This window comes from Triturus cristatus, chromosome 11, assembly GCF_964204655.1.
Source record: "Triturus cristatus chromosome 11, aTriCri1.1, whole genome shotgun sequence".
Classification (NCBI taxonomy): domain Eukaryota; kingdom Metazoa; phylum Chordata; class Amphibia; order Caudata; family Salamandridae; genus Triturus; species Triturus cristatus.
Genome location: NC_140594.1, coordinates 859,889,796 through 859,917,483, shown reverse-complemented (window position 1 = coordinate 859,917,483; position 27,688 = coordinate 859,889,796). Strand labels below are relative to the sequence as shown.

At 44.1% G+C, this 27,688-nt stretch overlaps 1 protein-coding gene across 3 annotated transcripts in view; it reads left to right on the top strand.

The window, feature by feature from the left end:
• Positions 1-27,688, top strand: part of GIGYF2 (GRB10 interacting GYF protein 2) — a 1,663,629-nt gene that overhangs the window by 1,561,232 nt on the left and 74,709 nt on the right. For all 3 annotated transcript variants that reach the window (XM_085634698.1, XM_085634699.1, XM_085634697.1), the window contains exon 27: positions 12,214-12,386. In XM_085634698.1, coding sequence (XP_085490824.1) covers positions 12,214-12,386 — 173 coding nt within the window. The remainder of the gene's footprint in view (positions 1-12,213; positions 12,387-27,688) is intronic.

Genomic DNA, 27,688 nt, shown 5'->3' with positions numbered 1-27,688 from the left:
ATTGTTGTTGAATTTCTACTTGAGCGTGTCTCATTCACTCTGTGTGTGCAACAAATGCTTAACAATACCCTCTGATAAACCTAAGCTGCTCTACCACGCTACCACACATGGAGCACTTTGGATTATTAATTTAAACCCTGTAAACCAATAAGGGTTGTCTGTACTTTTTGCATGGTTTGGCCTTACATTGGCACTACCACATAAAAAGCCAGCTACCTACATTGTTGAATCAGCGGTGGCGTACAATACTTTGCATTTGCTGATACCACTTGGTCAGTAGTTGATCCCTCAAAGAAATCCACAATTTACATTAGTCAAATCTTTTTGTCAATATTTGGGAGTTTTAGAATTTTTTGATGACTTTCTAAAAATGTCCCAACTGTACTACAAATGTCTAGCACCGGTGATATAGGCCAGGAACTCAACCTGACCCCTTATCTGCATCTTAATAGGAAGCAGTTAAGGAATGTCTGTACAGCCAGAAAAATAAAAGCTGGCTCAAACTCTACAAAAACAAAGCTCCAGGAGCTCCTTGCAGAAGTTGATGCAACCCATTTAACAGACACCCCTATAGATGAGAAGGTGGACAGGGATCATGAGTCATGGATACAGGGAGTAGTTCCCCTGTATCCATGAGTCTGGATACAGGGACTAACCCCTGTATCCAGACTCCTGGATACAGGTGGACTACCCCTGTACCCATGAGTCTGGATACAGGGACTACTCCCTGTATCCAGACTCATGGATACAGGGGGACTACCCCCTGTATCCAGGAGTCTGGATACAGGGGGTAGCCCCCCTAACCTCTAACTAGAGAAGGTGATGAGGTACCCCTTCACATCTACCCTAAAACTGTACCTAGAGTGCCCCACTGAGGGTAGGTCCGACAACTCTAGGCTCAGAGAAGAACTAGATGATAAAGGAGCAATTCTTGAGAGACTAGCCAGAAGAACAGCCCTTGAAGCCAAAATCCTGGCTATAGAAAAAGAAAGGGTTGAGATGGGTCAAGAACCCATGAGTGGTGACGACAAACTAAATAGGGAAAGAGGAAGCTTTTGATCCCAAAATCCCCAAAGGGATGGACCCCAAATATGCTGAGGGTGTTGATAACACAAAATGGTTTACAGCCTTTGGGAGGGCTTGTAAAATGTGAAGGTTACACCAGAGACACTGAGGCTCTCTACTGTGGGAGTTATTCTCAGGACAGTGCAGGGATAGACTCCTGATACTGGATGAGGAAGATGGTGAGTCCTATGACCTTATGAAGGATACCCTGATAGAGGACTTTGAACTCACCACTGAGTACTACAGTATTAAGTTCCGTGAGACTCACATAACCTCACATCAGTCCTGGGTAGTAGATCTTGTGGACTTCTCAGTCAAAACACTAGGTGATTGGTTGAAAGAAAGGAAGGAAGGTGCAAGACTATGAAGGGCTCTAACATTTGATAATGAAAGAGCATCTGTTGAGTAATTGTGCTTCAGAAAAACTGCAGCAGTTCTTAGGGTTAATCTCTCCACAAGAGCTGGGGAAGAAGGCTGACCACTGGTTCAAAACCAAGGTGTCAAGAAAGACTAAAGGTGGGGGTGACGAAAAGAAAGCAGTTACTGCTCCCCCCCCCCCCCCCCCACCCCAATGAAAGATGTGGGACACAAAGAGGAAAAATACAAAATGTCTTTAAAAGACCCCCAAAAACCTGTTCAGGAAGCTTGTCCCATAGACACCCTCCCAACAAAGGGTGGGTACCAGGGTAAAAACTGGGATCCCAGGTAGACTTGATGCCATCTTTGCAAGCATAATGGTCACCGAACTCGGGACTCTACCTGCCACAAAAAGGTTTCCGCTAGACCAGCACCTTCAGGGGATGTTAGTCTCAAGATAGGATCCTTAGTGTGCCCTGACCAGGTCAGAGAGCACACTTAAGCTACTTTAATCTCAGAGGGAGGGGAGGATATGGCTACCCTGGCTGTCTGGCCCAGTAACCTGGAGAAATACATACAAAGTCACATATCAATGGGGTTGAGGTAGAAGAACTGAGAGGTACAGGTGCAATTGTCACAATGGTGACTGAAAAACTGATTTCCTCTGAGCAGTACTTAACTGGACAGACCTATCCAGTTATCATTGCTGATAATATCTGAAAGAGACTATTAGTTATAGATTATTTACCTTAGAATTACCCCCAGGCTTCAGACTGGATCCAGGGAATTTTTCTTGAGCAATACCCCTGCGCATCGGTAGGTGGCGTCGGTCGAATCTGCGTCATTGGCTTCGTGGTTGCTGGAATGACATTGTGGTGCCTACTTAAACACCTCCACTGTGTGCTGATGTCCGTTCTTTCTTTGTCTGTGCCAGCCTAGCGCAGATCCGGAGAGAGCTTGTCCCTTAGTCATATTTGACAAAACTTTTTTCGACTTATGTCGACGTCTTTTTCGAGTCTCCGACTCCTGATGCGCAAGGGATATCCCATCCGAACTGGATTCAAGCCTTGTGATTCCAGTCACAAACTGATGTCCGTGATGGATCCGCACCTCGTGTGCCTCTGGTGCCCGGAGCGCGACCACGACCCGAAGTCAGGCTCTGACTGTCGGGCCATGAATCTGAAGTCTTTGCGGGAGCGGTCCTGAAAGCTTTTGGAGGCCCAGCAGTCTGCTACATGTCATTCCCGGTCCCGCTCAAGCGGAAGGTCTTGAGACTGGTTGCGGAGCCACCACTCCTCGGGTAAGTCGAAGCACAAGAAGGCGAAGAAGCACAGTCGCGCTTCGCCTCCCCCATTGTGTCCCCCCCCACCGTCGCTCGGCTGACGTGACACGGGACCCAGAGCGTCGTCGCTCTAAGGCCCCGTCTCCGGTGCCTGACTCAGGGACGACTCTGCACCTCCCCCTGTTTCCGAGAGCTGGGGCGTCCCCTGCCCAGCTTAGTACGATCTACGAAGCCCTCCACCGCATCTTTGGGAAGCCTGACTCTGCTGGCGCGCATTCAGGGTCCGCGGAGCCAGTTGGGGGTCCTGGGCCTTTGATGCTGGTGACTCTGGCCCTTGCACCGCAGAATCCCCATGGGTCCAGGTCTGGATCCGGATCGATGCTGGTCGACCTTCCCCAGCGCCGACCCTCCCGGCCGTGCCCCTGGACGAAGCCGTCCCCATTCTCATCCCCAAGATGGACCCAGAGCCGGCTCGACGTCGGACGACGTTGAATCCGACACCGGAGGGTACTTTTGTTCCCTTGTTCATCCCAGGTGTTCCCTATCGCCCTGAGGGAGGTGATGAGGACTGAGAGGGGTCACAGGACCCTTTAACAGACCAGCTGGAAGAACCGGACTGGAGAGAGGATTTAGGTGACGCCAGTGGTTTGGATACTTCCCCTAGACCTTGGCATGCTTTCTCCCCCTACCGTTGCTACGGAGGAGGGAGCATCGAGGCCTAAGACCTGGAGCTCCCTACAGTGGCAGTCAGGACTAACCTCCTGATAGAGGTGCTTCAACCGGCGGCAACGTCCTCTGAACCCCTCTTGCCCTTAAATGAAGCCCTCACGGACGTCCTTCTGGGCACTTGGTCCAAGCCTAGCACAGGGGCTCCTGTGGAACGTACGCTTGCCCGCCGCCACCGCCCTGCTCCAGGCACTCCCATTTTCATCTCCAACACCCTTCCCCCGAGAGCTTGGTGGTCCAAGCCTCTTCTTCCAAGGGCGCATTCCCTTACGCACCCCCGGATAGGGAATCCAAGAAGCTGTATCATCTTCGGAAGTGTATGTTCTCTTCCTCCAGCTTGGTGCTGGGGTCCATGAATACCGCATGCCTCTTGGGCCGCTGTACCCATACAGTCTGGGCAAGTGCTACCTCAGTGCCCGGAGGAGGCCCAGGCCATTCTCTCCTAGGCAGTGGCGGATGGGAGAGACGCAGCAAAATTCACAATCCGCTGTGGACTGCTGACTCTATGGGCAGAATGATTGCCACGTCGGTAGCCCTTCGGCGCTAGTCCTGGTTGAGGACGCCTGGTTTTTCGGGGGATGTTCAAGCAGTCACCTTTTTGGTGACAAGGCAGACTCAGCGTTTTAAGGATTCTCGGGCTGCGGCCAGATCCATAGGCCTTGCTGCGACCTCCTGTCCCCCACAGTCCACCTTTCGTCCCTTTCGTGGCTACGGAAGGGGCACCCCACCATGTCCGACCCAGTCCAGCCACCGGCCCATGCAAGCTGCCCAGCCTCTGCGTGGCCGTGGACCCCAGCGGCGTGGGTCTGGGAACCAGCGGGTGGGCCAGTCCACCCTTTCCCCACCTGCAGCAGCCTCCAAACCCTCCTAATTTGACCTTCCAGTGCCATCAGTGGCCAGTGGATGGCAGGATTCGCCATCGCCTCCCCCACTGGCAATCCATCACGTCCGACAAGTGGGTTTTTGCAGATAGTCCGAAGGGGCTACTCCCTCCCCTTCGAGACTAACCCTCCCTCCATGCCACCGTCTTTCGATCGCATGTCAGAGGATCATTTTGTACTTGTCTGCCAGGAAGTCTCCGTTCTCTTGGCCAATGGAGCTCTCGAGAGGGTCCCTGTGCCAGAAGCAGGTCATGGTTGGTATTCCCGCTACTTTCTGGTGCCCATGAAGGACAAAGAGCTACGTCCTATCCTAGATCTCAGGACCCACAACCGCTTCCTCCGGAAGGAGACGATGAAAATGCTAACCGTGGCTCCGGTCCTGTCTGCCCTAGACCCCAGAAACTGAATGGTGGCATTGGACTTGCGGGCCGCCTATTTTACCATTCCTGTCCTGCCAGCTCACAGGCGTTACCTGCAGTTCAGGGTAGGCCACAAGCATTTTCAGTTCACGGTGCTCCCCTGTGGCATTACCAGTGCCCCTCGGGTGTTCACGATGGTGGTGGTCTCAGCTCATCTGCACAAATCAGGGCTTCCAGTCTTCCCCTATCTCAACAACTGGTGTTGAAGGCAGGTTCACCCCAGGCTGTCGTCTCCCACCTCCAAACTACGGTGTACCTCCTGCATTCGCTGGGGTTCACTATCAACACGCCTGATTCCCTCTTAGTCGCTCAACTTTCATCGGAGCGGTTCTGGACACAATGCAGTTTCGGGCTTATCCTCCTGAGCAGCGAGTCTGGAATATTCGGGCCATGATACCTATGTTATCGGCCTCTATCCCGGATTTCCGTGAGAATGACCCTGTGGCTACTAGGCCTCATGGCCTCTTACTGGTGGACTATGCCAGGTGGCATATGTGTTACAACAAACAATTGATGGACGGAATGCTGACAATGCAGACATTCTCCCCCAGTCAAGAGATCTGGGTTAAATCCATCGTTCTTTTGCCCACTACGCCACCCCAGTTTAGACATGGCCATATGCAAATCAGTCTTGACCCTGTGCCTCATGGGAACAGTCCAGCCCGAACTGCCAAGCCATGTCTTCCCTGGACAGGAATCAAGCATCCTAGGACCGGTTTCTGGCTATCAGCCGTCATCAGCCAGGATAGCTTGACTCCAGTGGCGTAGTGAGCACGGGTCCCACGTCTGGGAATACCCATCCCACTTAGGGCGAAAAGCGTTACAACAAACAATTGATGGACGGAATGCTGACAATGCAGACATTCTCCCCCAGTCAAGAGATCTGGGTTAAATCCATCGTTCTTTTGCCCACTACGCCACCCCAGTTTAGACATGGCCATATGCAAATCAGTCTTGACCCTGTGCCTCATGGGAACAGTCCAGCCCGAACTGCCAAGCCATGTCTTCCCTGGACAGGAATCAAGCATCCTAGGACCGGTTTCTGGCTATCAGCCGTCATCAGCCAGGCATATGTGGGCTCTGCAGTGGAACCTTAAGTTCCAGTGGGCGCAGCATCAGGGGAATCTTTCCGACCACATCCAGATCTCGGAGGGCACTGCACATCAATTGCAGTGGTGGCTGACAAACCAGGATTGGGTTAAGGACGGGTCCCTCTCACTTCCCCAGCCAGAGTTCACAGTGGTGACAGATGCATCACTTCTGGGGTGGGGCGGCCACGTGGGAGAGGCGGAGATCAGAGGCCTCTGGTCTCCGGCGGAGTCTGGGCTCCACATCAACCTTCTGGAGCTTCGGGCGATCCGTCTTGCACTGAAGGCTTTCCTTCCTTCTGTCAAAGGCAGAGTAGTGCAGGTGTTCAAGGACAACACCGCTGCCATGTGGTACTGCGACAAACTGGGTGGGGTGGAGTCGTGGACCCTATGTCAGAAGGCACTTAGCCTCTGGAAGTGGCTGGAACATTAGGGCATATCCCTGGTGGTTCAACACCTGGCAGGTTCTCTGAATGCCAGGGCAGACTAATTCGCCAACGAAGGGAACGCCCAATGTCAGCAGTTCTGCGCGTTGGACTTTCCAAGGCAGCACTCGCTCAGCGACGCTTTTCGTCGCGAGTGGAGTTGCATTTTTCTGTACACCTTTCCACCTATACCACTTCTACCCCGAGTGCTAAAGAAGACCAAGCGCGACCGGGCCCAAGTCATTCTTGTGGCCCCAGACTGGGCACGAAGTGTCTGGTATCCCGAGCTCCTGCACATGGCCATCGATCCTCCGACCAGACTGCCCCTTCGGGAGGATCTTCTGTTGCAGCAACGGGGGACGGTCCTCCACCTGAACCTGTCCAGCCATCACCTCCTTGCGTGGAAATTGAGTGGCGACAGTTGACAACTTTCAGCCTTCCTTCCGAAGTCTGTAACGTTATCTCGGCAGCCAGGCGTTCCTCCACCAAAACGCTATATGCCTGTAGATGGCACAAGTTTGTGGCATGGGGCGCAGCAAAGGCTGTGTATCCCGTTTCTGCCCCCCTTTCAGATGTTCTCCTATTCATTCTTTCTTTGGCCCAGCAGTGCTCTGCTCTGGTCCCTCTAAAAGTCCATCTTTCGGCCTTTCTTCGGCTTCCTGATATAATATATAATCCACATTTGTAAAGCGCAAACAATCACCCGTAAGGGTCTCTAGGCGCTGGGGGCCATCGGGAAGATTAAGCAAGCTATTGCCCAGAGTCACATGGTGCTGGGCTAATCTGCCGCCGGGGATCGAACCGTGATCCACAGAATCCGGAGTCAGTCGCCCTGGCCGCGGCGCCAAACCTCTTCCACCTCTTTTCAAGTCCACTATTGTAAATCGCTTCCTAGAGGGCATTACTCATTTTCCTTTCGTAATGCCCCAGTGGGACTTGAACCTGGTTCTGACCTACCTTATGTGCCCTCCTTTCAAGCCACTACATAACTGTCCTCTCGGACTTCTGACACTTAAAACTGCCTTTTTGGTTGCCATCACCTCTGCTCGCCTCCTTTCCTTGCTCTTCATCCAGACGAGGTTGTCCTTAAAACTCGACCTTCCCGAGGTAGCTGTCCCGGCGGCGTCTTTCAGGGTATCATTGTTTGGGCCCCTCCACTTCAGGCCTCACTGGCCCATTTGCGCTCTCTCTGTTGGGCTGCAGTACGTGCCACGGCACATTGTCCGTTTCGGGTTAGAGCAGGGGCCTCGCTGCCTCCTGTCCCTTTGTTCCTGTCCCCGCAATCTCTACTCAGTTTGCCCGGAGAGGGGGGTGCGCACTCTTCCCTGTCGAGTCCCCCTCCCGCTGCAGCTCTCACCTTCGTGGTCAGGCTGGCTTTACTGGGGGGTTGCTTTCACTGTGCCTCTACTTTGTGGAAACGTGAGGCCCGTTTCGTCTCTGGTCCTGGCTGTTCGTCAAGTAGGCTGGACAGGAGGCGACCGTCCCGACTGCATCCTCTGGGTCTTCCCAACTTAAAGCCTGCCGCATCTGGGCTCTCTGGCCCACCTTTGCTGTTCCCTGCTCAGTTTGCAATGCATGCTGCCACTCAGTAGTTTTTTGGAGTTGGGGGCCCCACCACCCCAAACTGCTCGCCTCACTCTGCAGTCCCCGTTTCGTCTGCGCAGGGGGGGGACCGAGTGATCATCCGGCCGGTCCCTTCTCCCTCTGCGTCCCTCACCTTCAGAATCTGACCAGCTTAGTTGGGCGACTCTCCCGCCAGCCCCTCTCTGGTCTTGTCCTGCCGCCTCCCCGCTGGGCCCTCCGGGGAAAATGGTCGTGTATGCAGCTGCAGTCCCGCAGCAGCCCGGACCTCAGCGCGCAGAAGTCCCGAGCCTAGTCTCTGCTAACCTTGGTCTGTGGCTCTTAGAGGCGTCGCTGCTGTCTTGAGCGCTCGCGGGCCTGCTGGCGACGGCCACTATAACCTTCACCACCATTCTGGCCGCATGGGCCTCCACTCTGCTTGGTCCGCTCACAATTCTGTGCACAGGGCGGACCAGACACTTCTGAGTCCCAGTGGCGCTTATCGGTGTCACACGTCGTTCTCCTCTCCAGGCCACTCAGTCTCGACCAGGGGAGGAGACGGGGCCAACTCAGCATTGTGCCGGTAGCCGTGCAGTGCCCCCAGCTAAGCGGTGTGCTTGTGGACTCCTGCGGGCCATCTTGCCTTTTCTCACGGCTACACTCTGCTCATCCTCGGCTTGTTCCGCACGTCCCAGCTGGTTCTGGGCTCGATCTCTCAATGCCTCACTTGTCGTGTGGCAATTCCCAGCAGTTTGGGCTCACGATGTCTGTCCAGGCTGCCGGATTCAGAATGGATCGTCCGTTCAGCCTTCAGAGCCACACAGTGGCGGCCATCTTGCCGCCGGCTCTCTCCCCCCCACACCCCAAAGGCCCCCTTAATTCCACAACCAGTGGTTGAGGTTCTCTTTGAAAGGGTAGGGAGTGACATTGTTGGTACCCTTGACCCTCAAACATTATCAGGAAACAGATATATACTGGTGGTAGTGGATCATACCACAAGGTATCCTGAAGCAAATCCCTTAGGTCTGTCACTGCTCCTGCAGTTGCCGGAGTGCTCTTACTAGAGTGGGCTTCCCTAGCGAGGTGGTTTCAGGCAGAGGTTGTTTAAGTTCATGTCGGCTTACCCGAAGGCAATGTGGAAATGTGGTGTGACTCATAAGTTCACTACCCCATATCACCCACAAACCAATTGTCTGGTTGAGAGATTCAACAAGACCATGAAAGATATGATCATGGGACTCTCTGACAAACTTGTAAGGAGATAAGATGTCCTGTTACCATGTCTGTATTTAGCCTAAAGAGAGGTGCCACAGAAAGGAGTGGGTTTTAGTTCCTTTGAGCTTCTGTCTGGCCATCCTGTGAGGGGACCACTGGGTGTAGTGCAGGAAGGCTGGGAAAAGCCTCTCAAAGAGCCCAAACTTGACATTGTGGATTATGTGCTTGGCCTTCATTCCTGGATGGCTGAGTACATGGAAAAAGCAAATAAAAACCTTGAGGCCAACCAAGAACTCCAGAAGCAATGTTTTGACCAAAATACTCCCCTGGTTGAATTTCAGCCAGGGCAGAAGCTATAGAGTTTGGAGCCTGTGGCACCTTTGGCCCTCCAGGACAAATGGAGTGGTCCCTACCCTAGCCTAGAATGAAAAGGGGATTTCACCTACCGGCTAGACCTAAGCACTTGCAGTAGCCCCCACAGGGTCCTCCACGGTCAGGAAGAAGAGAGTGGACCTCTCCCTGACCTCCACCCAGGAGGGGGCATGGCTTCGAGCCCGGACAATATGACCACCTGAAGTGCAAGATCCGGCAGCCGATGAGAGATTGCAGGCAGTTTCGTCCTTAAATCCGCTGACGTCCCCCACCAAAATAGTTTCCCGGATGATCCCCTGAGTGCACAGCTGCAAAGATACTACGCTCAACACCCGACTCACACGGGTGGCTATACGGCAAAGAAATTGCACCCTCAGCACCGCGAGGACTGACCCAGGACTACGAACCATGTTGGTAGTGCTCCAACTCATTTCACTTCAACAATAAAAGTAATCTAAAGGTAGGGTATTCAGTCCTCCACACCCGACGCTCTGCCCGGCAGACCTCCCTCCTGCTACCCGTCGCCCACCACCCAATTTCTCCAGTGCCCGTCTGGGATCTGCCGTTAAGTGAGGCATCTGGCTTGGTTCACCGCCTTCAGTCGCACTCCCCCCAACAAGCACGGCACATTAAAAAAGGTTCCTACTCCCATCTGAACTATGCTGTAGTGGCTATGCAGCCCTCTCACCCAGCCCACAGACCGTAGCGAGAGGAGCGAAAGCTGCTACTCATCGGCGCAGCATCCTGCTGTCCACAGTACGGATTACCGCACGCTGGTTTCTTGTATCTACAGACCAGCATGAAGAACAAAGCAGCTGGATTCAGCGGCCATCCCTGCAATAACCAGGTGTTTATTTGTCTCATACCCCCAGATGTGGGTGTGAAGGACCGCAATAATGTCCCGCCATTAACAATTATCATCTACTATCATAAATGTAACTATGAATAAATACTACTAATAAAGAATACCAAGGAATTAATAATCAATAAAAATAAGGTTCTATCTACTGCCAAGGGGTTGAATCACAGCCGAACTACAGATTCATGTAGGGCTGAGTAGGCCCGTTAAGCACCTGCCTCTTTGCCCTCTGGTCTCTAACCCTGAAATAAGCTGGTGTCTTGGCGCCCAACTAAATGTAGGAACAGCAGCAACAACAAAGTTGAACTGTCTTCCTATAAGTAAGTGTGCAGGCAAAGGTGATGGCAAATTGTTGAAAGTACACCCTTTACTGTGCTTCTACAGCACCCTACCACAGTGGTTCTGACTCGTATGGAAACTGCAGGGATATATAGAGTAAGACCAGGCCTCTTAACCCATGAAACCTCCAAGAAATCTTATGCCTTGCAGTGACACAAAACGGATCAGAGCTGCATGATTGTATAATTATTATAGAATGTTTTAATTGTATTGGCGCAACGCCCACACTTCCCAAATTATACATTGTTAAAGCAGTGCCCTTGTGGTTGCTGCAGCCTACACCAACAACAGCACCCCTGTCTCAATCGCTGGTACTGCAGACAATATCTGATACTAAACGCTAACATCTGCTGAAGAACACACATGCGCTTACCAGCTTGGCATATCGTGCTACTCCTCAGCTGGCCATCCTCTAGTTGTGTTCTCTTGTGGAAGGAGAATCTCTTTTCTGCCTAATCCCATCGTGAGTCACCACGCTTTGGGCTATAACCACTCAAACGGTTCTAACGGCTAAACACAATGGCCAACAAAAAGGACTCCTGACACGCAAAGGACCACAAAGACAGCAAAGATCCGAACGCACCTCTTAAACGGGCTAAAGAAGACCCTCCGGTCATTGAGGTGCCTGTGAAGTTCATACTACTCCTAGACATCGATGAGAAAATGGACCGAATTCTTCGCAATCTCTCCTTCCTTCTAGAACTGGCATAAAGCACCAAAGCAAACACTGATTTCTTACAAACTGAGATCTCTGCCATGCAAGATTACCTCAAATCCCTACACATATGGAGTTTTATGGTGTACAATTGCGTTGCTGCTATGGTGAAAGCTAGAAAGAGGGTGTGCAAGTGAAAATATCTTGCCTTTGATTGTATGCCTTGCCACCTTTTTATATTTTGAAGCAATCTAATTTTTTCATATGATAAGCTGTATTTTGTACTTGTGTTTAACAGGAAATCAGTGTATGAATTAATTGTTTATTTGATTTAATTGTACTTTGGCACTCTGTATTATTCATGACATGTGACTGAATCTTTTATTCGTTTGTATTTTGCTTTTATGGTTCATTTTTATACGAATAAAGCTTTTGTTGATTGATATACAAATCTGTGGTGTTTTTCTAAATTAGTGTTGAATTTCTTCTTGAGTGTCTCATTTATTGATTCTGTATGTGCAACAGATGCTTAACAATACTCCCTGATAAGCCTACGCTGCTCGACCACACTACCACAAATAAAGCAATTAGGATTATTAATTTAAGCACTGTAACCCATTAAGAATTGCCTGTCCTTGTACTTGGTGTGCCCTTACATTGGCACTACCACATAAAATGCCAGCTTCTTAGTCCATGACTTTAGAGACAAAACAAAGCCACAGCATGCTGAAGCACTCCTATGAAAAGTTTATGGATCCAGTCTGGTGCCTGTTAATATTTTAAAGGTGAGAAATATGTGGTCATATAATCCACCAGAAAGAGCATTACCAAAGCTAAGTAACTTGTACTCCACTCCCTGTGGCATATGTGGCGGGCCCTGTTCTGTGACAGCTTGACAATTGTTTCCAGGTACTTACTAGCATGCAGTTGGGCCACTAGTAAACTTTTTTTTTTGCTTGTCATGTTGCAGTCCCAACATTTGTCTCTTTCCTGAAGGAAGTGGAGTCTGCCTATGAGGTCCATGACTATATCCGTGCTTACCTTGGTGACACTCCAGAAGCCAAGGAATTTGGCAAGCAGTTTATTGAGCGACGTACCAAACAGAAAATTAATCAACAGCGGCAACAACCACCGCAGAACCAGGTAACAAGGCAAAATAGAGATGTGCAGAAACCAGGGTAGTGTTTAACGGGCCAGTGAAATGTATCCAAGTCCATTCTTCCACTCTCTGCATTTGTGTCAATAGTTCCATGAATAGGCCTACAATAATATTGGATTGTGTTGTGCTTATAATTCAGGCATATATAATAGTAAGTAGCAAGTGTGTTACAAAAATGTCACCATATGACCCTTCCAAGTATTCAGTTATTTAAATGTATTGATGCTTAACTTCCACTATTTCTCCAGATTTGTACTATGTTCAAACCTCAAGTCCGAGATCTGAGAATATTTTCTCTGTTATACTTGATCGGCATTTGAAGCCTGGTAGCGAATGCATTCCTGCTAAATACTCTCCTTACCACACCACATGGACCTGTCAGCTTTCTGTTCCAGTGTCTTTTGGGGCGGAATATGTAGGGTGACCAGATTTTGAGAAGCAAAAACCAGGCCAGGACAGGCCGGACATAGAAGTAGGACTAAAGGGTGCCAATGATCACCGGATATCTGGCCTGTCCCGATTGTGTGTGAAGTCTGAAATGAGCATAATTTATCTTTTTTCTTTAAGGCAGAGCAGGAAGACGCCAGAAGTAAATGTAGCCTTGTAAATGTGTATGTGTGTGTGTGTGTGTGTGTATTATATATATATATATATATATATATATATATATATATATATATATATATATATATATATATATATATATATATATATATATATATATATATTCAGCATACGGTTCAAGTCGATTTCAGCAGAAACCACACTGCACTCCCAGGGGGATTGTTTCATTCGGCTTTTTTATTGATGAGTTCACATCAACGCGTTTCGATGGCCTCTCGCCACCTTGTTCACGATAATGAAAAACCATTCGTTCCTCTTTTTAAAACAGACATGTGACATACGAAACATAAATGAGGGACTATCAGATTATTTCATCAACATGGTAAACGGTAGGTCAAAAGCTCCCGCCATTTTGGAATGTGTTTCCATTTCAATGCCTTGTACATATTTACTACATTGACATTATGAGTAGTTGTTCCAACATAACATTTTCATTGGCGTAAATTACTTGCAATTATTTACACATGTAATTTCTTAATCACAAAAATCAAAACCTTAAAATATACTGATTTCGCAACCTTTCTAAAAGATAAACCGCAAGTGCTGACGATTATCTTCTTTCGTTTATAAAGTGCTAGTGCTTGTTGATGTAAACATTTACACTTGATTTCAAATAAGGTGCCAGTGCATATATATTCTCCGTTTACAAAGTGCTAGTGCTTTAAATGTAAACAAATTGTCTTTATTAATCTATTTTAATAAAGTGCTAGTGCTTCAAGTAAATCAGTGTAAACTTTTGAAAGGTTAAAAAGGTTTTTTTGATGTATATATAATCCCCTACCTGACTACCATAAAATTTGTATAGCTTCCTCTAAAAACGAATAATTCATTGAATAAACGGCATCTCTTACTTTAATATTGATTCAAGTGGGAGTTTCTCTTTTAATCTTCATTGAACTTTTTTTCAGTTACTTTGACTATACATTTTTATTAACAACTATTTCATTTCTTAGTATAAACAAGTGTGTAGATCTTCATCCACATTCAAACCCTGTGGTTCCCTACAATCGAACTCCAAAATATAATAAGTTTCTAATTTACGGAGTTCCTTCTCTCGATCCCCTCCTTGTTTTTTCTTAGGGATCTCTGCAATACAGCTGTATTGTAGCCCTGTTGGATCACTCTGATGGCACCTTTCAAAATGTCTTGCGATTGGATACGTTCTATCCTTATTTACAATCGCTCTTCTGTGTTGCAGTACTCGTTGGAACACTGGTAAGGTGGTACTCCCTATGTACATCTTTTGGCAGGGGCATTGTAAGGCATAAACGACAAAACTGGATCTACACGTTAAAAAGCCTCTAATTTTAATAGTTTTATTAAAAGATGTTTTAAAATGCGTCCGATTCACTCCATGCTGGCACGCCTTACCTTTAAAACATTTCCTAAAACCCATTTTCCGTGTCAACCATGTAGGCGGTCCCAATTTCTTACTTTCAATGTATTCACTGTTTACAATTCGATCCTTTAATGATTTGGATTTGCGAAAGGTAATCTCAGGATGCTTTTTCATCTTAGGACCTAGTATTGAATCATTTTTCACAAGATGCCAGTGTTTATTTAAAATCATTCTGACTTCTTTGTGATTCTTATTAAATGTAGTAATAAATCTACAATCACTTTGTCCTTGTCCCAAGTTCCTCTTTTTCTTTTTCTGTTCCGTTTTCGAGGGTTCAAATAAAACTTTTTTCCTATCTAGTTTTCTTGCTTTTGAGGCTGCCCCTTCTATTATATCCTGTGGGTAGCCTCTCTGTAGGAATCTTTCACTCATTTCCTCTTCAATGTTTAGGTATTCTTCAAGGCTGCTACATGTTCTCCTGGCTCTATAAAACTCACCAAAGGGAATACTTCTAATTAACGGGGCTGGATGAGCGCTCCCAGCATGTAAAATTGTATTCCCTGAGGTGGGCTTCCTAAAAACAGTGGTTTCTAGTTTTCCCTCAGCAGCCTTTACTCTTACGTCCAAAAAATCTATACAGGATTTACTATGTTGCCCAGTGAATCTCAAGTTAAGGGTGTTACAATTTATCTCATTAATAAACACTTCAATTGATGCTTCCGTGCCCTCCCACAGCACGAAAACATCATCGATAAATCGCACCCACAAAAGTATATTGTCACTCCAATGTTCTAAGGGTGGGCCTCTGAGCACCTGCTCCTCCCACCAGCCCAGATGTAGGCTGGCATAGCTGGGGGCGAAGCAGGTGCCCATCGCCGTCCCTTGTTCCTGTTGGAACATTTCTTCCCCAAACAAGAACATATTTTTGGTTAAACACCATTGCATCATTTCCAAAATCATTTCATTTTGTTTAAAAAACCTCAAAGGCCTCCTGTTTAGATAAAATTCAGTTGCTTTCAAACCCTCAGTATGCCGTATACTTGTATAAAGAGTAGCAATGTCAAGCGTTAATAACACCATACTGTTCTCATCCCATCTTATATCGAAAATACATTTTAAAAAATCAGTAGAATCCTTAATATAAGAGGTCAAGGTCTTTACTATAGGGTTTAAAAAGTAATCTATATATTTTGAGGTATTTTCAAAAAGGCTTCCACAAGAAGAAATGATAGGTCTTCCCGGTGGTGAAGCCACATTCTTGTGGACTTTGGGGAGCATATAAAAAACTGGGAGAATTGGATTATTTTGTTTTATAAATTTGTACTCATCCCAGTTCAATAAATCCTCTTCCTTCCAAACCTCTAATCTGGCATGGTATTTTTCTTTCACCAAAGTAAACTCTCGCATGTCAATCCTTTTATAACATTCAGTATTGTTTAATTGAGTAAGGGCTTCCTTCTTATATAATTCTCGTCCCCATAATACAACGTTCCCTCCTTTATCGGAGGGTTTCACCAACACACCATCATCTTTAATCAATTTCTCCACCGTTTGCTGTATGATTTCTTTTTGAGGATCTCTTTTCTTTTTCTGATCCGCTAAGTTACTATATAGTAATTTCAGATCCCTCGTCACGTTTTCAGAGAAAATTTCCAAATTATCTCGCGCTGTTTGTGGCAAGAATTTAGATCGTGGTCGAAATGGTGTGTGGTCACTACTCAATAATCCAAATGTGTCTCCTTCATTTAGAGTTTCTGTCTGCGAAGAGTCTATGGAAGGACAGTCATTTTCATTACACAGTTCCATTAAATCGCCAAGTATTGCAGCATCCAAGGTATTTAAGCCACTCGAGTTTGTAGTTTGAATAGTTTGTGACTGATCTGTAGGGGTTCTGTCAAATCGTTTATTCGCAAACATTTTGGCAAGTTTTAATTTTCGCACATACTGATACAAGTCCATTCTGCTATGGGGATAATTAAATTCATTATCATCACAGTATGATAACCCCAATTCTAACACAGATTGCTCTTCTGTTGTTAGATTAATGGTGCTCAGATTTATAATGGTCTTGTTTGTGGGTACTTCGTTAATTTTTTCATGTTTGAGCGCATTGAGCGTTTTACTTGCCAATCTGGTGCTCCTCCTGTATCCTTCTCCTCCCCTTCTCTGTTTCCTCTTCCTGCACCTCTTCCCCTTCCGCGGCCCCTCGAAGGTCGGTGGTCTGTCTGCAGTTCCATTTGTAAAAAACGGAATTCATCTGTCACGGCCAGACGAATATCACTTTGCCCCTTCCTTCTATCAGGTTCTTGCTCCTGTTCCGAGCCTGTATCGGAGCTTAACTCACTGCATGAGGCCTCTTGTAGTATTGTAGTCCCACTTTGAATTTGTTTCCGTCTAACAGAATCAAATTTTTTGGCAAACGTGTATATTCTTCCTGCCTCATAATCGAGTCGGTCACGCGTGAATTTTGTAGCTTTTCTATCCTTGATGCGCTTCTCATATTTTTCTAGTCGTATTTTTAGATCTGTTTTGAATTTATCTATTTTTGCTTTCTCAACATGTTTCCCAAAGATATCATTTAATTCCTTGATCTTCTCCACCACTTCCCCATGCTCTTTGTCAGCATACTTTAACAATATGCGCATCATGTTGGTCGAGCTGTTCGCACTGTTCTCTGCCCATTCGCTCAACATGTCAATATGGGGATTCTCATACGTTGGCGTAATCATAATTCGTAGTCCTCTTGGGACTCTTCCTACTTGTAAATACTGCCTTAGGGAGGCCACCTCCCACCACCGAGATATTTCTCTTTTTTTTAATTTTTCAAAGTCATGTAACTGTTTCGTCAAATCATTAACTCCTCCCACATTTGAGACATTACTGTTTTTCTCTTGCGTTTTTGGCATATTTTCAAAGAGCTTTTTTGCTTCTTCTTCGCGTGCCGCATATTCCTCATCACACATTTTTACTGCCGATGTATTCCCCTAGTTTCTTCACACTGCACTTATAATCACGGAAAGCCTTCTCGTGACAGTTCAGTATTTCCAATTCGACTCCCGAGCCCTCCCAATTTCGCCACGCTTACCGGAGCCTTCTGTCAGGTGCTTTGATCTCCTTCCGCAATCCTCCGATCGTGAAAGTAGACGAAAAACTTCTCCCGGTTTCAGGTTCCTCTTTGTAAATAACTGGCGAAATTCAAACGGGTTTGCTCAGGGGGCACGCCTGTCTTCAAACAATGCACATTGGACGGATTTGCTGGCGTGCTTCCTTAACGTCGATGGTGCAGAAAGGAAAGACGGCCGCCCCGTCTTTTAACATTCAGCATACGGTTCAAGTCGATTTCAGCAGAAACCACATTGCACTCCCAGGGGGATTGTTTCATTCGGCTTTTTTATTGATGAGTTCACATCAACGCGTTTCGATGGCCTCTCGCCACCTTGTTCACGATAATGAAAAACCATTCGTTCCTCTTTTTAAAACAGACATGTGACATACGAAACATAAATGAGGGACTATCAGATTATTTCATCAACATGGTAAGCGGTAGGTCAAAAGCTCCCGCCATTTTGGAATGTGTTTCCATTTCAATGCCTTGTGTGTATGTATATATATATATATATATATATATATTACCTACTGGCGGTCGCCAGTAGGTAGTTATAGTTAGGACCCCTTTTCCATAGGAAATCCTCAACATTCTATTTTGAATAACTTTGGCGCCGGTCGACGAATCCTCGCGAATTTCTCAAAATAGGTGGGGCGCTACGCTCCGCTCCTACCCTGAAAGTCTCGGGGGGATACGTCAAGCGGGGGCTGAGATAAAAGGGGGGTCCCAAAACGCGTTTTTCCCATGCATTTTTCCATAGGACCTTTAGAACGAGCTACAGCCCGAACGGCTGAACAGAATTACTAGAAATTTGGCAGAGAAGTGCCTTTTGTAGGTTTGGTGTAAATCTGTTCAGTAGATTCTGAGAAAATAGCCTTTAAATCAATATATATATCTGAGCCCGCTTACGGTACGCTTACCGTACGCTTACGGTAAGCTTACGGTACGCGTACGGTGGCGTGCGCGAGCGCGATTCTGATTGGCTGTTAGATCTTAGTAAACATTCGAATCGGCCGAAACCAGGAAGCGGCGGCCGCCATTTTGTGTGTTTCACTCAGAAAAAAAAGAGTGAAAACAAGAAAAGGGGGCAATGAGGAGAGTTACAGACCCCCTTACATTTGTGAGGGGGTCAAAGAAAGACTGTAAAGTACAAAGAAAACATTTATTGATTTTTAAAAAAATCACGGGGTACGCGTACGGTAAGCTTACGGTAAGCGTACGGTAGAAAAAAAAAATAAAAAAATAAATGAAATTCAGATTTAAGTGTTTAGATATTAGGGGGCTCTAAAAAGAGCCGTTGTGTTTATGAAATGATTTTTTAGTGGTACCTACAAGTAAGTACCGATGCAGAGTCTAAGGTTCAAGAGGAAGACTCTGTTCCCTTCATCATTGAAGTGCACACCATCTCCTCTATAAATGTCTTGCATGTCATAACGCAAGTTGTTGTGGTAAATGGCACCCATACCATAGTCACGGAGGAAAGCAGAAACAGATTTGTTGACGTGCTTTCTTGCTTTGTCAATCTGCGGACAGAAATGATTGGACCAGTTCCATTTTTGCCTTTGGCATATGTTGGAAAACACAAAGGCAGTTTTAGGGAAAAGTGAAAACAGTTGTGCAAAGGTGTCCTTCATAAGCATTTCCAGACCTACCCCAGTCAAAGTGCCTAGGTCATTGCCACCACAGTGCACTATTATGAGGTCAGGGTGTTGTATTTGCATGAAGGATTTCACCAATGGCATCAATTGGTGCCACTTTAACCCTCTCTGACCAATCCATTTAATGTCTACATTTGGCAAAGCAAGGTCTCTCACCATATCTGTTTTCTCTGCAAACTTTTCACTCCAGAAGACATAGCTGTGCCCTACAATCCACACTGTGAACATCTTCAAAGGAGAACTGGATGCACTCAGGAGGTGTCTTTCAGTAGAATGGCAATATGAAAAGAAAGACAGTTTGGAAATGGAGGCATACATATTTTTTTCAAAACAAAAAGAACTGATTGGCTGTTTCATACCATTCTAGAATAAAAACTAGGCTGTATGTGTAAATTAATAGAAGCATGTTTTGTATTGGTACAAAAAAATGTGTTACCAAAGAACAGTAGTATGGATTTGCTGTTAGGTTTGAAAAGTCAAGCACTCTTGCTCTGTGGAATTGAAACATTGTGTGGCGAACTTCTGACCTAACTCCACACAGCAGTGTTCCATGAGCTGTTGCTATGGTAGCAGGCAGAAGTCAAGTTGGGGGAAGGGTACAGGGCAGAAGTCAAGTTGGGGGCAGGGTACTTTTGGAAAAGGGTTGGTTTTCAACCAATAGAAATGTGTGATTACATTTGAAAAAAAGGGGGAAGCACTGAGATTTGAAACTTACATGTATATGTGTGGAAAAATAGAGGGAAAGTTTGCCATTATCTGGTTCTGCTGAGAGGAGAGAGGTGTAGAGAACAGAGATCCTGGCTCTGATAATCTGCTGTTTGAGTGCCACATTTCTTAAACAACTAACTAATTTTAAAGGTGAGGTTAGAGTTTGAGAGGAGATGTATATGGTAAATTAAGAAATGAATAATAGAAATGGAAATTCTTTTTGTTGAAGTTGCGTTTATCATTTTCTGTTTTGGGAGAAATTTAAATGTGAGGAACATGTAAAATAATATGGACTATGTTTTCACGATAAATTAAGGTGTACTGGAAAAAAAAAGAATAGTTTAAGGGTTTGAGGTTGGACTCAGTAATGCAAATACATTCAGCATCACTAAGGCTGGTTGCCCTTGCTGGAATGTAGGCAGCCACCCAGGTTACACATGGCGGTGGTCTGAAAAAGCAGTTTGGACATGTGCATTTAAAAAAATCAAAAAAGTGGTTTCATAATGTGTCAGTCTGTAAAAGTGATTTTCACTTGCCAAAAAAAAGTAAGTGTGCTTTCAAATTGGCAAAGAAATTTCGTTTTGGGACTAATGTGAAAACATGACTCTGTGTGGAAATAGGAATTACAGGCAGAGATTTATTGCGTTTTTTTCTGGTGATTTCACAGTTGCATTAGTAGGAAAAAGGGGGAGCGATTTTTTGGGGGAAGAAGCAGACTCTTAGCACACACCCATCTGCTTGCCATGTATAATCATGCACAGTATTTACAAGCGAGTGGGGTTTGAGGTTTCAGTCTGTAATGCAAATACATTCAGCATCACTAAGGCTGGTTGCCCTTGCTGGAGTGTAGGCAGTCACTGAGGATACACATGGTGGTGGTCTGAAAAAGCAGTTTGGACAAGTGCATTTAAAAAAATCTGAAAACTGGATTTGGCCTAATGGAAAGATAACCAATTGTAATGTGGACTTTTTTAATTTTTAATGAAACTTTCAAAAACCAATAATTTAGAGATAATCGGTAACATCTGCACAATTGAAATTTTGGAATGTTATTGGACTGCCATTGGAAATTTTTTCAAAAATGATTTAAAAAATTACTATTTGGCCATGTGGAAAAGTAACCAATTCTATTGTGGACTTAATAAATTATTCAAAAAATTTTCGTGAACCAAAATGTTACAGAGAATCGGTGAGATCTGGACAAATTAAACTTTAGAATTTTATTGGATTACCGTTGGAAATTTATTCCCAAAAAATTTTTAAAATTACTATTTGGCCTAAAGGAAATGGAATCAGATGTATTGTGGAGTTATTTGAGATATAATATTGTGATTATACTTCTGAAACAAACATATCAGACGGTATTTTAAAGAAATAAGTATTGGTATTAGATGATATTTTTTTAGAATATTATGCATTTCTATAATGTTAAGTTTAAGTAAAAAGAGATTCTGGGCTTTTTTAATACAATCTTTGTGATTGTTATTTTTTTTTGCCCGCTGTAAAATGATGAATGCAATTGCTTTCACAATTCATAGTGAAATGCAATATATTCTGAAAACAGCAAAAAAAGGCAAACCTATTTTTTGAAAAATATGTAAATATGTGTACTGTATTATAAAATGTTTTAAAAATATTAATACTTTTTTCTTTTTTTTCAGATTGATATAGAAAAATTTCGAAAACTAGAACCATTTTTAAAGCTATTTTTTTAAAAAACAAATGAATAAATATTTTTTTGAGTGGGTATGGTAAGTCAATAATAATAATTGTAGTCTCTCAAGGACCTTGTAATGTGATAAATGATTTTTAGTGTTTTTAAAAAAAAAAAAAAAAAGTACGCGCACTGTACGCGTACGGTAAAAAAAAAAAAAAAAACGTTTTTAAAAACATATGTAAAAAAAAGATGAAAGATAAGGTTGGCTCTTAAAAGAACCGTTGTGTTCATGCAGGGACAGAGGAAAGAAAGAATGGGAAAATTATTCAAAGCGACAAGTGTGCTGATCTATTTTGTTGTTCACTAGGGAAACACTGGTCTCCCTATGGCAAATTAGATCTTGACAAAAGGCGCATCGAATATCAACCCTCCGAAATCGAGGGTTCATTTCCAGAGGGCCAGCAAAAGGAGATGCTCCCCCCACAGATGAAGGGCTCACCTGACCTGCAGAAGAAGGAGTCAGCTCTGCAGATGATGGTCCAGGCTGAGCTGCTGTGGATGTACTTGCTTGTCTTTCTGAAGAGTTACCTCCAAAAAGATGACCATGTGTCCTTCTGTGTACATCCTTGAGGTGTCTCTTCATGGTATGATTCCCAAAGGAATACTTCCTGTCAGGATTACCTCTTGAAAGTACACGCTGACACAGCTTGCAAGTTACTAAGGGTGCATTCACCTTTTGCTGGCCTTCAGGAAAAGTAAAATAATCCCATACATAAGAGGGCTTTTGTTTCCTCGCTCTCTGCCTCAAAACAGTGCTGCTAGTGCTAGCCTCACTCTCAGAAGAGCTCTGCTGTTCTGCCATCGTATCACAAAGACAACCCAGCTCCTTCTCCTAAGGGATCACAAGCAGAAATGAGAGGAATGGGTGTGGTGTAGGAGAGTTCTAGAACTGAAAGTAGTTTCAACCAATCAAAAGTTGTGTTTCATGATCACATGACCTACCGTACGCTTACGGTACGCTTACGGTACGCTTACGTCAAAAGTGCGCATGCGCGTAAAAAAGACACGCGCTTGCGCGCATGCGCATAACAGACACTACCCGACACTTCCGCGTAACGTGCGCGTGTAGCGAACGCGCGCACGCGTCCCACGCGGAGTACGCGCGGCTACGCAAATTGCGTAACTATACGCAAGCAGCGTAGAAAAATTACGGGCGTTGCGTAAACTGTACGCTTACCGTAAGCTTACGGTACGCGTACTAAAAAAATAATTAAAAAAAAAAAAAAAAGTACTGCAAATAAATTTTACATGTTTATTTTAAAAAATATATTTAAAAAAAACATATTAAAGAATTTTAAAAATTTAACCATAGTCTTTATAAAAGGTAAGAAAATTAAAATAAAAATATGTTAAAAAAAATAGAAGAAAAAAAAAACAATTAGCATTTAAAAAACCTTGCAAATTCACTGAAAAAACCATGGGTTTCACACACGTTATAGTTAGGAATTAGCATTTAAAAAACCTTAGAAATTCAGTGAAAAAACCATAGGTTTCACACACGTTATAGTTAGGAATTAGCATTTAAAAAACCTTAGAAATTCAGTGAAAAAACCATAGGTTTCACACATGTTATAGTTAGCTGGACATTTTACTCGTAAAAAACCAATGAAATTCCCCCGTTATAGTTAGTTCAGCTAACTATAACTCGCGCGCCCGCAATGCACTGCTGATGACGTCACATATTACATCACTCATGACATGGTCAGTGACATCACTCATGACATCACTGATGACATCTCAAATGACATCACTGATGACCTCACTGATGACATCATCCTTGTGATAGAGTGGCAGACCTCCTCTTCCCCTAATAAAACCTTTGATACACACATTCAAAAATAGAGACTAAAATTTACAAAACAATGGACATACCAATAACAGTTACAACAACCTCTTCAGTAATTCTAAGATCCACATACACATCCACTCATTCACCAACAGTCCAATACAGTCACTCATACATGTACTCACTTATCATATGTACTCATACACCTATACATCCTGTTACACAATGCCACTCATCCATAGAGCTACTCACACACATAGTCACTCATGCCAATAAAGAATCAAACATACATTTACTTGCATATACAGTTATACACACACCACCACACTTACTTCTACGGAAACTTACACATACTTAGTCTTTTAAACAATTACTTATAGAAATACATACTTATTCATACAGGAACTCTTTCAATCTCTCACTCTCACATATACTCACATATATAAACCAATAGTCACATATACTAGTTTTAAACATATGTAGTTACTCATAAAGACACTATTGAGACAGTCATTCACTCACTAACACACCCATACACACACTCATCCACCCATGCAGTCTTGCACACATGCTCTGTTCAACACATACAAACAGTGAGTCACTCATTCATGCACCTATGCACTACGTCATACCCCCCACCGAACCATGCAGACACTCATACTGATACTCAAAAAACCAACTAATAACCTATATAGACACCCATGTAGCTACTCTCCAACCCATGCAGCCACTTATACACAAAGTGAGAGACTGATACAGATATTTATATATTTAAACATTACTCACTAAGCCATGTATTCACTATGATACACTTAATCAGTCAGTTACACTTTTTCAAAAAGAAATCATCCATTTAGACAGTAATATACCCATTTATTCTTCCATCGACCTTGAGATATACATATATAAAACATATTTAATTTTCAGAAAAACACACATTCACTGGATGATGTCATCAGTGAGGTCATCAGTGATGTCATTTGAGATGTCATCAGTGATTTCATGAGTGATGTCACTGACCATGTCATGAGTGATGTAATATGTGACGTCATCAGCAGTGCATTGCGGGCGCGCGAGTTATAGTTAGCTGAACTAACTATAACGGGGGAATTTCATTGGTTTTTTACGAGTAAAATGTCCAGCTAACTATAACATGTGTGAAACCTATGGTTTTTTCACTGAATATATATATATATATATATATATATATATATATATATATATATATATATATGAAGAAAAGGGTGCCCCCGTTATGAGAAGCACTCACAGGAGGCACACGTATTTAGGGAAGGCTTCTGCAGTCACCGCGCCACCTTACGCGTTTCGGGCAACGCCCTTCGTCAGAGGTATGCTGTGCGCGGCTCACCAAACACACGACTTCAAGTATGTCCCCTCTTTTATTTCAATTACAGAATACAACTCAGGTGAGTGCATCCACAGCATTATGGGACTTGGAGTTCATCACATTCGACCCAGGTGGGCTGCTGGTGAGATACGGTTCACAGTTCTTAAAAACACGATGCTTGCATTTTGAATCCTTCTCCCTCCTCCTGCTCCATTCGCCGCTATCGTTTCCAATTACAGTGGCGCCTCAAAGTATGGCGGTGCTCCTCCCGACCTGGGCTTGGCCGTGAATATGAGAAGAAAATGTGATGAACTCCAAGTCCCATAATGCTGTGGATTGCAACAAACACACGGTAAAGCATTGCTGGAATAAAGCCAACCAAAAATCTCGGGAGGAATGTTTATCATCAAAAAAAGAACAAGAACCCATTGAAGAACCAATAAGACTGATATTGGATTACACCCAGGAATCAAAGGAAATTGTGGGTATTATCAAAAAGAATTGGAAAATATTACAATTAGATGGTACCTTGGGAAAAGTAATGGGATCCAAACCAATAATAACTTACAGGAGAGCAAAAAACCTAAAAGATCGACTGGTGCACAGTCACTTTAAATCAAGTAAAGCGAAAGAGACCTGGCTAAGAAAAAAAAGGGTTTATCAAATGCCAAAATTGCAAGGTGTGTCAAATCGCAAAGCCAACAAGCGAAATAACAATGGTGAACAATAAAGTTTGGAAAATCAAACAATTGATATCATGCAAAAGTCAATACGCAATCTATATAATAGAATGCCCATGTAAATTAAAATACGTGGGAAGCACCATATGTGATTTGAAGAAAAGAATTTTGGAACACACCCGGGCCACAAAAAATAAAGATAAAAACAACGCAGTGGCAAAACATATGGAAACACACCATAATAGCAATTGGAAGTCTCTGAGGTTTTATGGAATAGAAACCATACCTATCAGTGCACGAGGAGGAAATCGGGAGAAACTACTGCGACAGAAAGAATCACGGCATATCATAAATTTTAGAAGCATGACACCGTTTGGTCTGAACCAGTCGGAAGAACTGTACATACATCTTTAATGAGGAAAGATGATCAATATTATGTGGAACCACAAAGATGGATTATACGCAATAAATTTTGGACCTTAGGGTTAAAGGATCGAACTCATGTGGTTTGTCTCTTAACCATGAACAATCGTAAAAAACTCATGAATGTAACCGACACAAGATCAAGTGTGAAAGGCCAATTAGGGCCCCTTAAAAATTGAAACAAGCGGGACTGCCCACCAGAGGGCATGATTTGAATTGAGAATGGTAATATGAGACATCACTATGAGAGAAAAAATACTGAGCTTTGCCTATAAAGTGGCACATAACATAATGTGCAAAGAGTTAATGTTGCCAATGTTTAAAATTGTCATTATTATCAGTGGTAATTTGTTTATTTTCAGCCTGCTCATGAATAATGTATAATTTAAAAGGGGACTACGTCTCCCAGGAGCCTGGGATTGAAAACCCCGTGATTAACAGGAAATGAAGTCATAACATTTCCTGGTATTACAGCTGTTTAAAATGGAATGTTTTTTTCAATTTGAAAAACCGTGACCAAGTTAACAGTAGTTAACGAAACGCGTTGGTTGGCTTGCGTTTGATTTGTGGACCGAAATGAATTGGAAATAAACGGAGCAATGAATTACAAAAAGACCGCTGGAGTGCGACCCTATTCTTTCTTCTTCCCTGGAGAAAATAGCGTTAGATATTTAGCGGTTTGGTTCAACCGCAAGGGTGACGCACCTTCAATGAGCACCAGGAACACCGGGACTCTGAACCGTTTTGGATAATATATATATATATATATATATATATATATATATAGATATAGATATAGATATATATATATATAGATATATATATATATATATATATATATATATATATATATATATTTCACGTTTTCCTGCCACTAGCTCCGAACTCAGGGCGGGTGCTCACCCCCACAGCGAGGGCAGAAACTCGCTTGCAAGTCAGCAACCTCCAAGAAAAATCGGGAGCACTCACGGGGTCACTTTTGTTATAAAATCTTTATTTATTTATATATAAAGACAGCCACTCACAAGTAAGTAGCACGCGGACACAGCGAGGAATCTTTCGGGAAGCTTTTATTCACAGTGAAAATCAGCGTAATGCATTTCAGCTCATAGCCTTCCTCAAACGCCTCCTTTCAAATGGTTTGCTCCGGTTCCCTCCTCTGTAAATACTGCGGCGCTCCCATTCACGGGAGAACAGCTGATCCTGCTCCAATCAGGTTGACTGTAGTCAAATGTGAGCCTACAGCTCCCAGCATACACCATGTTGTAATCGGGTGACAGCAGTATTAAATTATGCCCACATGAGCGCTGGATATGCCTTGTAGAGGGGGGGCCATGTAGTGGCAAGTGCACGCCGTAGATTTCACAGTGTTTAGGCGTCCCTCCGGTCCCCAACGCCCCAACCATATATATATATATATATATCACACAAACATCCATCCAAATAAGTAAGCCAAACTTCCTGATATCCCAGAATAAAAGATTGCAGTAGCTTGTGTGTTTCTCCGGAAGCATTTCAGCTCTAAGCCCTGATCACAGTTGATGTCATAAATGATGTCATAGAACATGTCATGAGTGATGTAATATGTAAGGTTATAAGCAGTGCATGGCGAGGTTGTAAGTTGTAGTTAGCTCTGCTAACTATAACCGGTGAATTTGTGTGTGTTTTTTAGTTTAAAATGCTAATGTGGTCACTGACATTTTCACCTAACTATAACGTTACTTTAACCTTTGTTTTTTTCACTCAATTTCTAAGGAAACAAAAAACAAGTCTTTTTATTAAATCTAACCATAACGTTACTTTAACTTTTGTTTGTTTCAGTGAATTTCTATGTTTTTTTAAACGAAAAGAAATATTTTATTACCATATGTAAAGCCAACAGGGTCTAGCCTGCAGC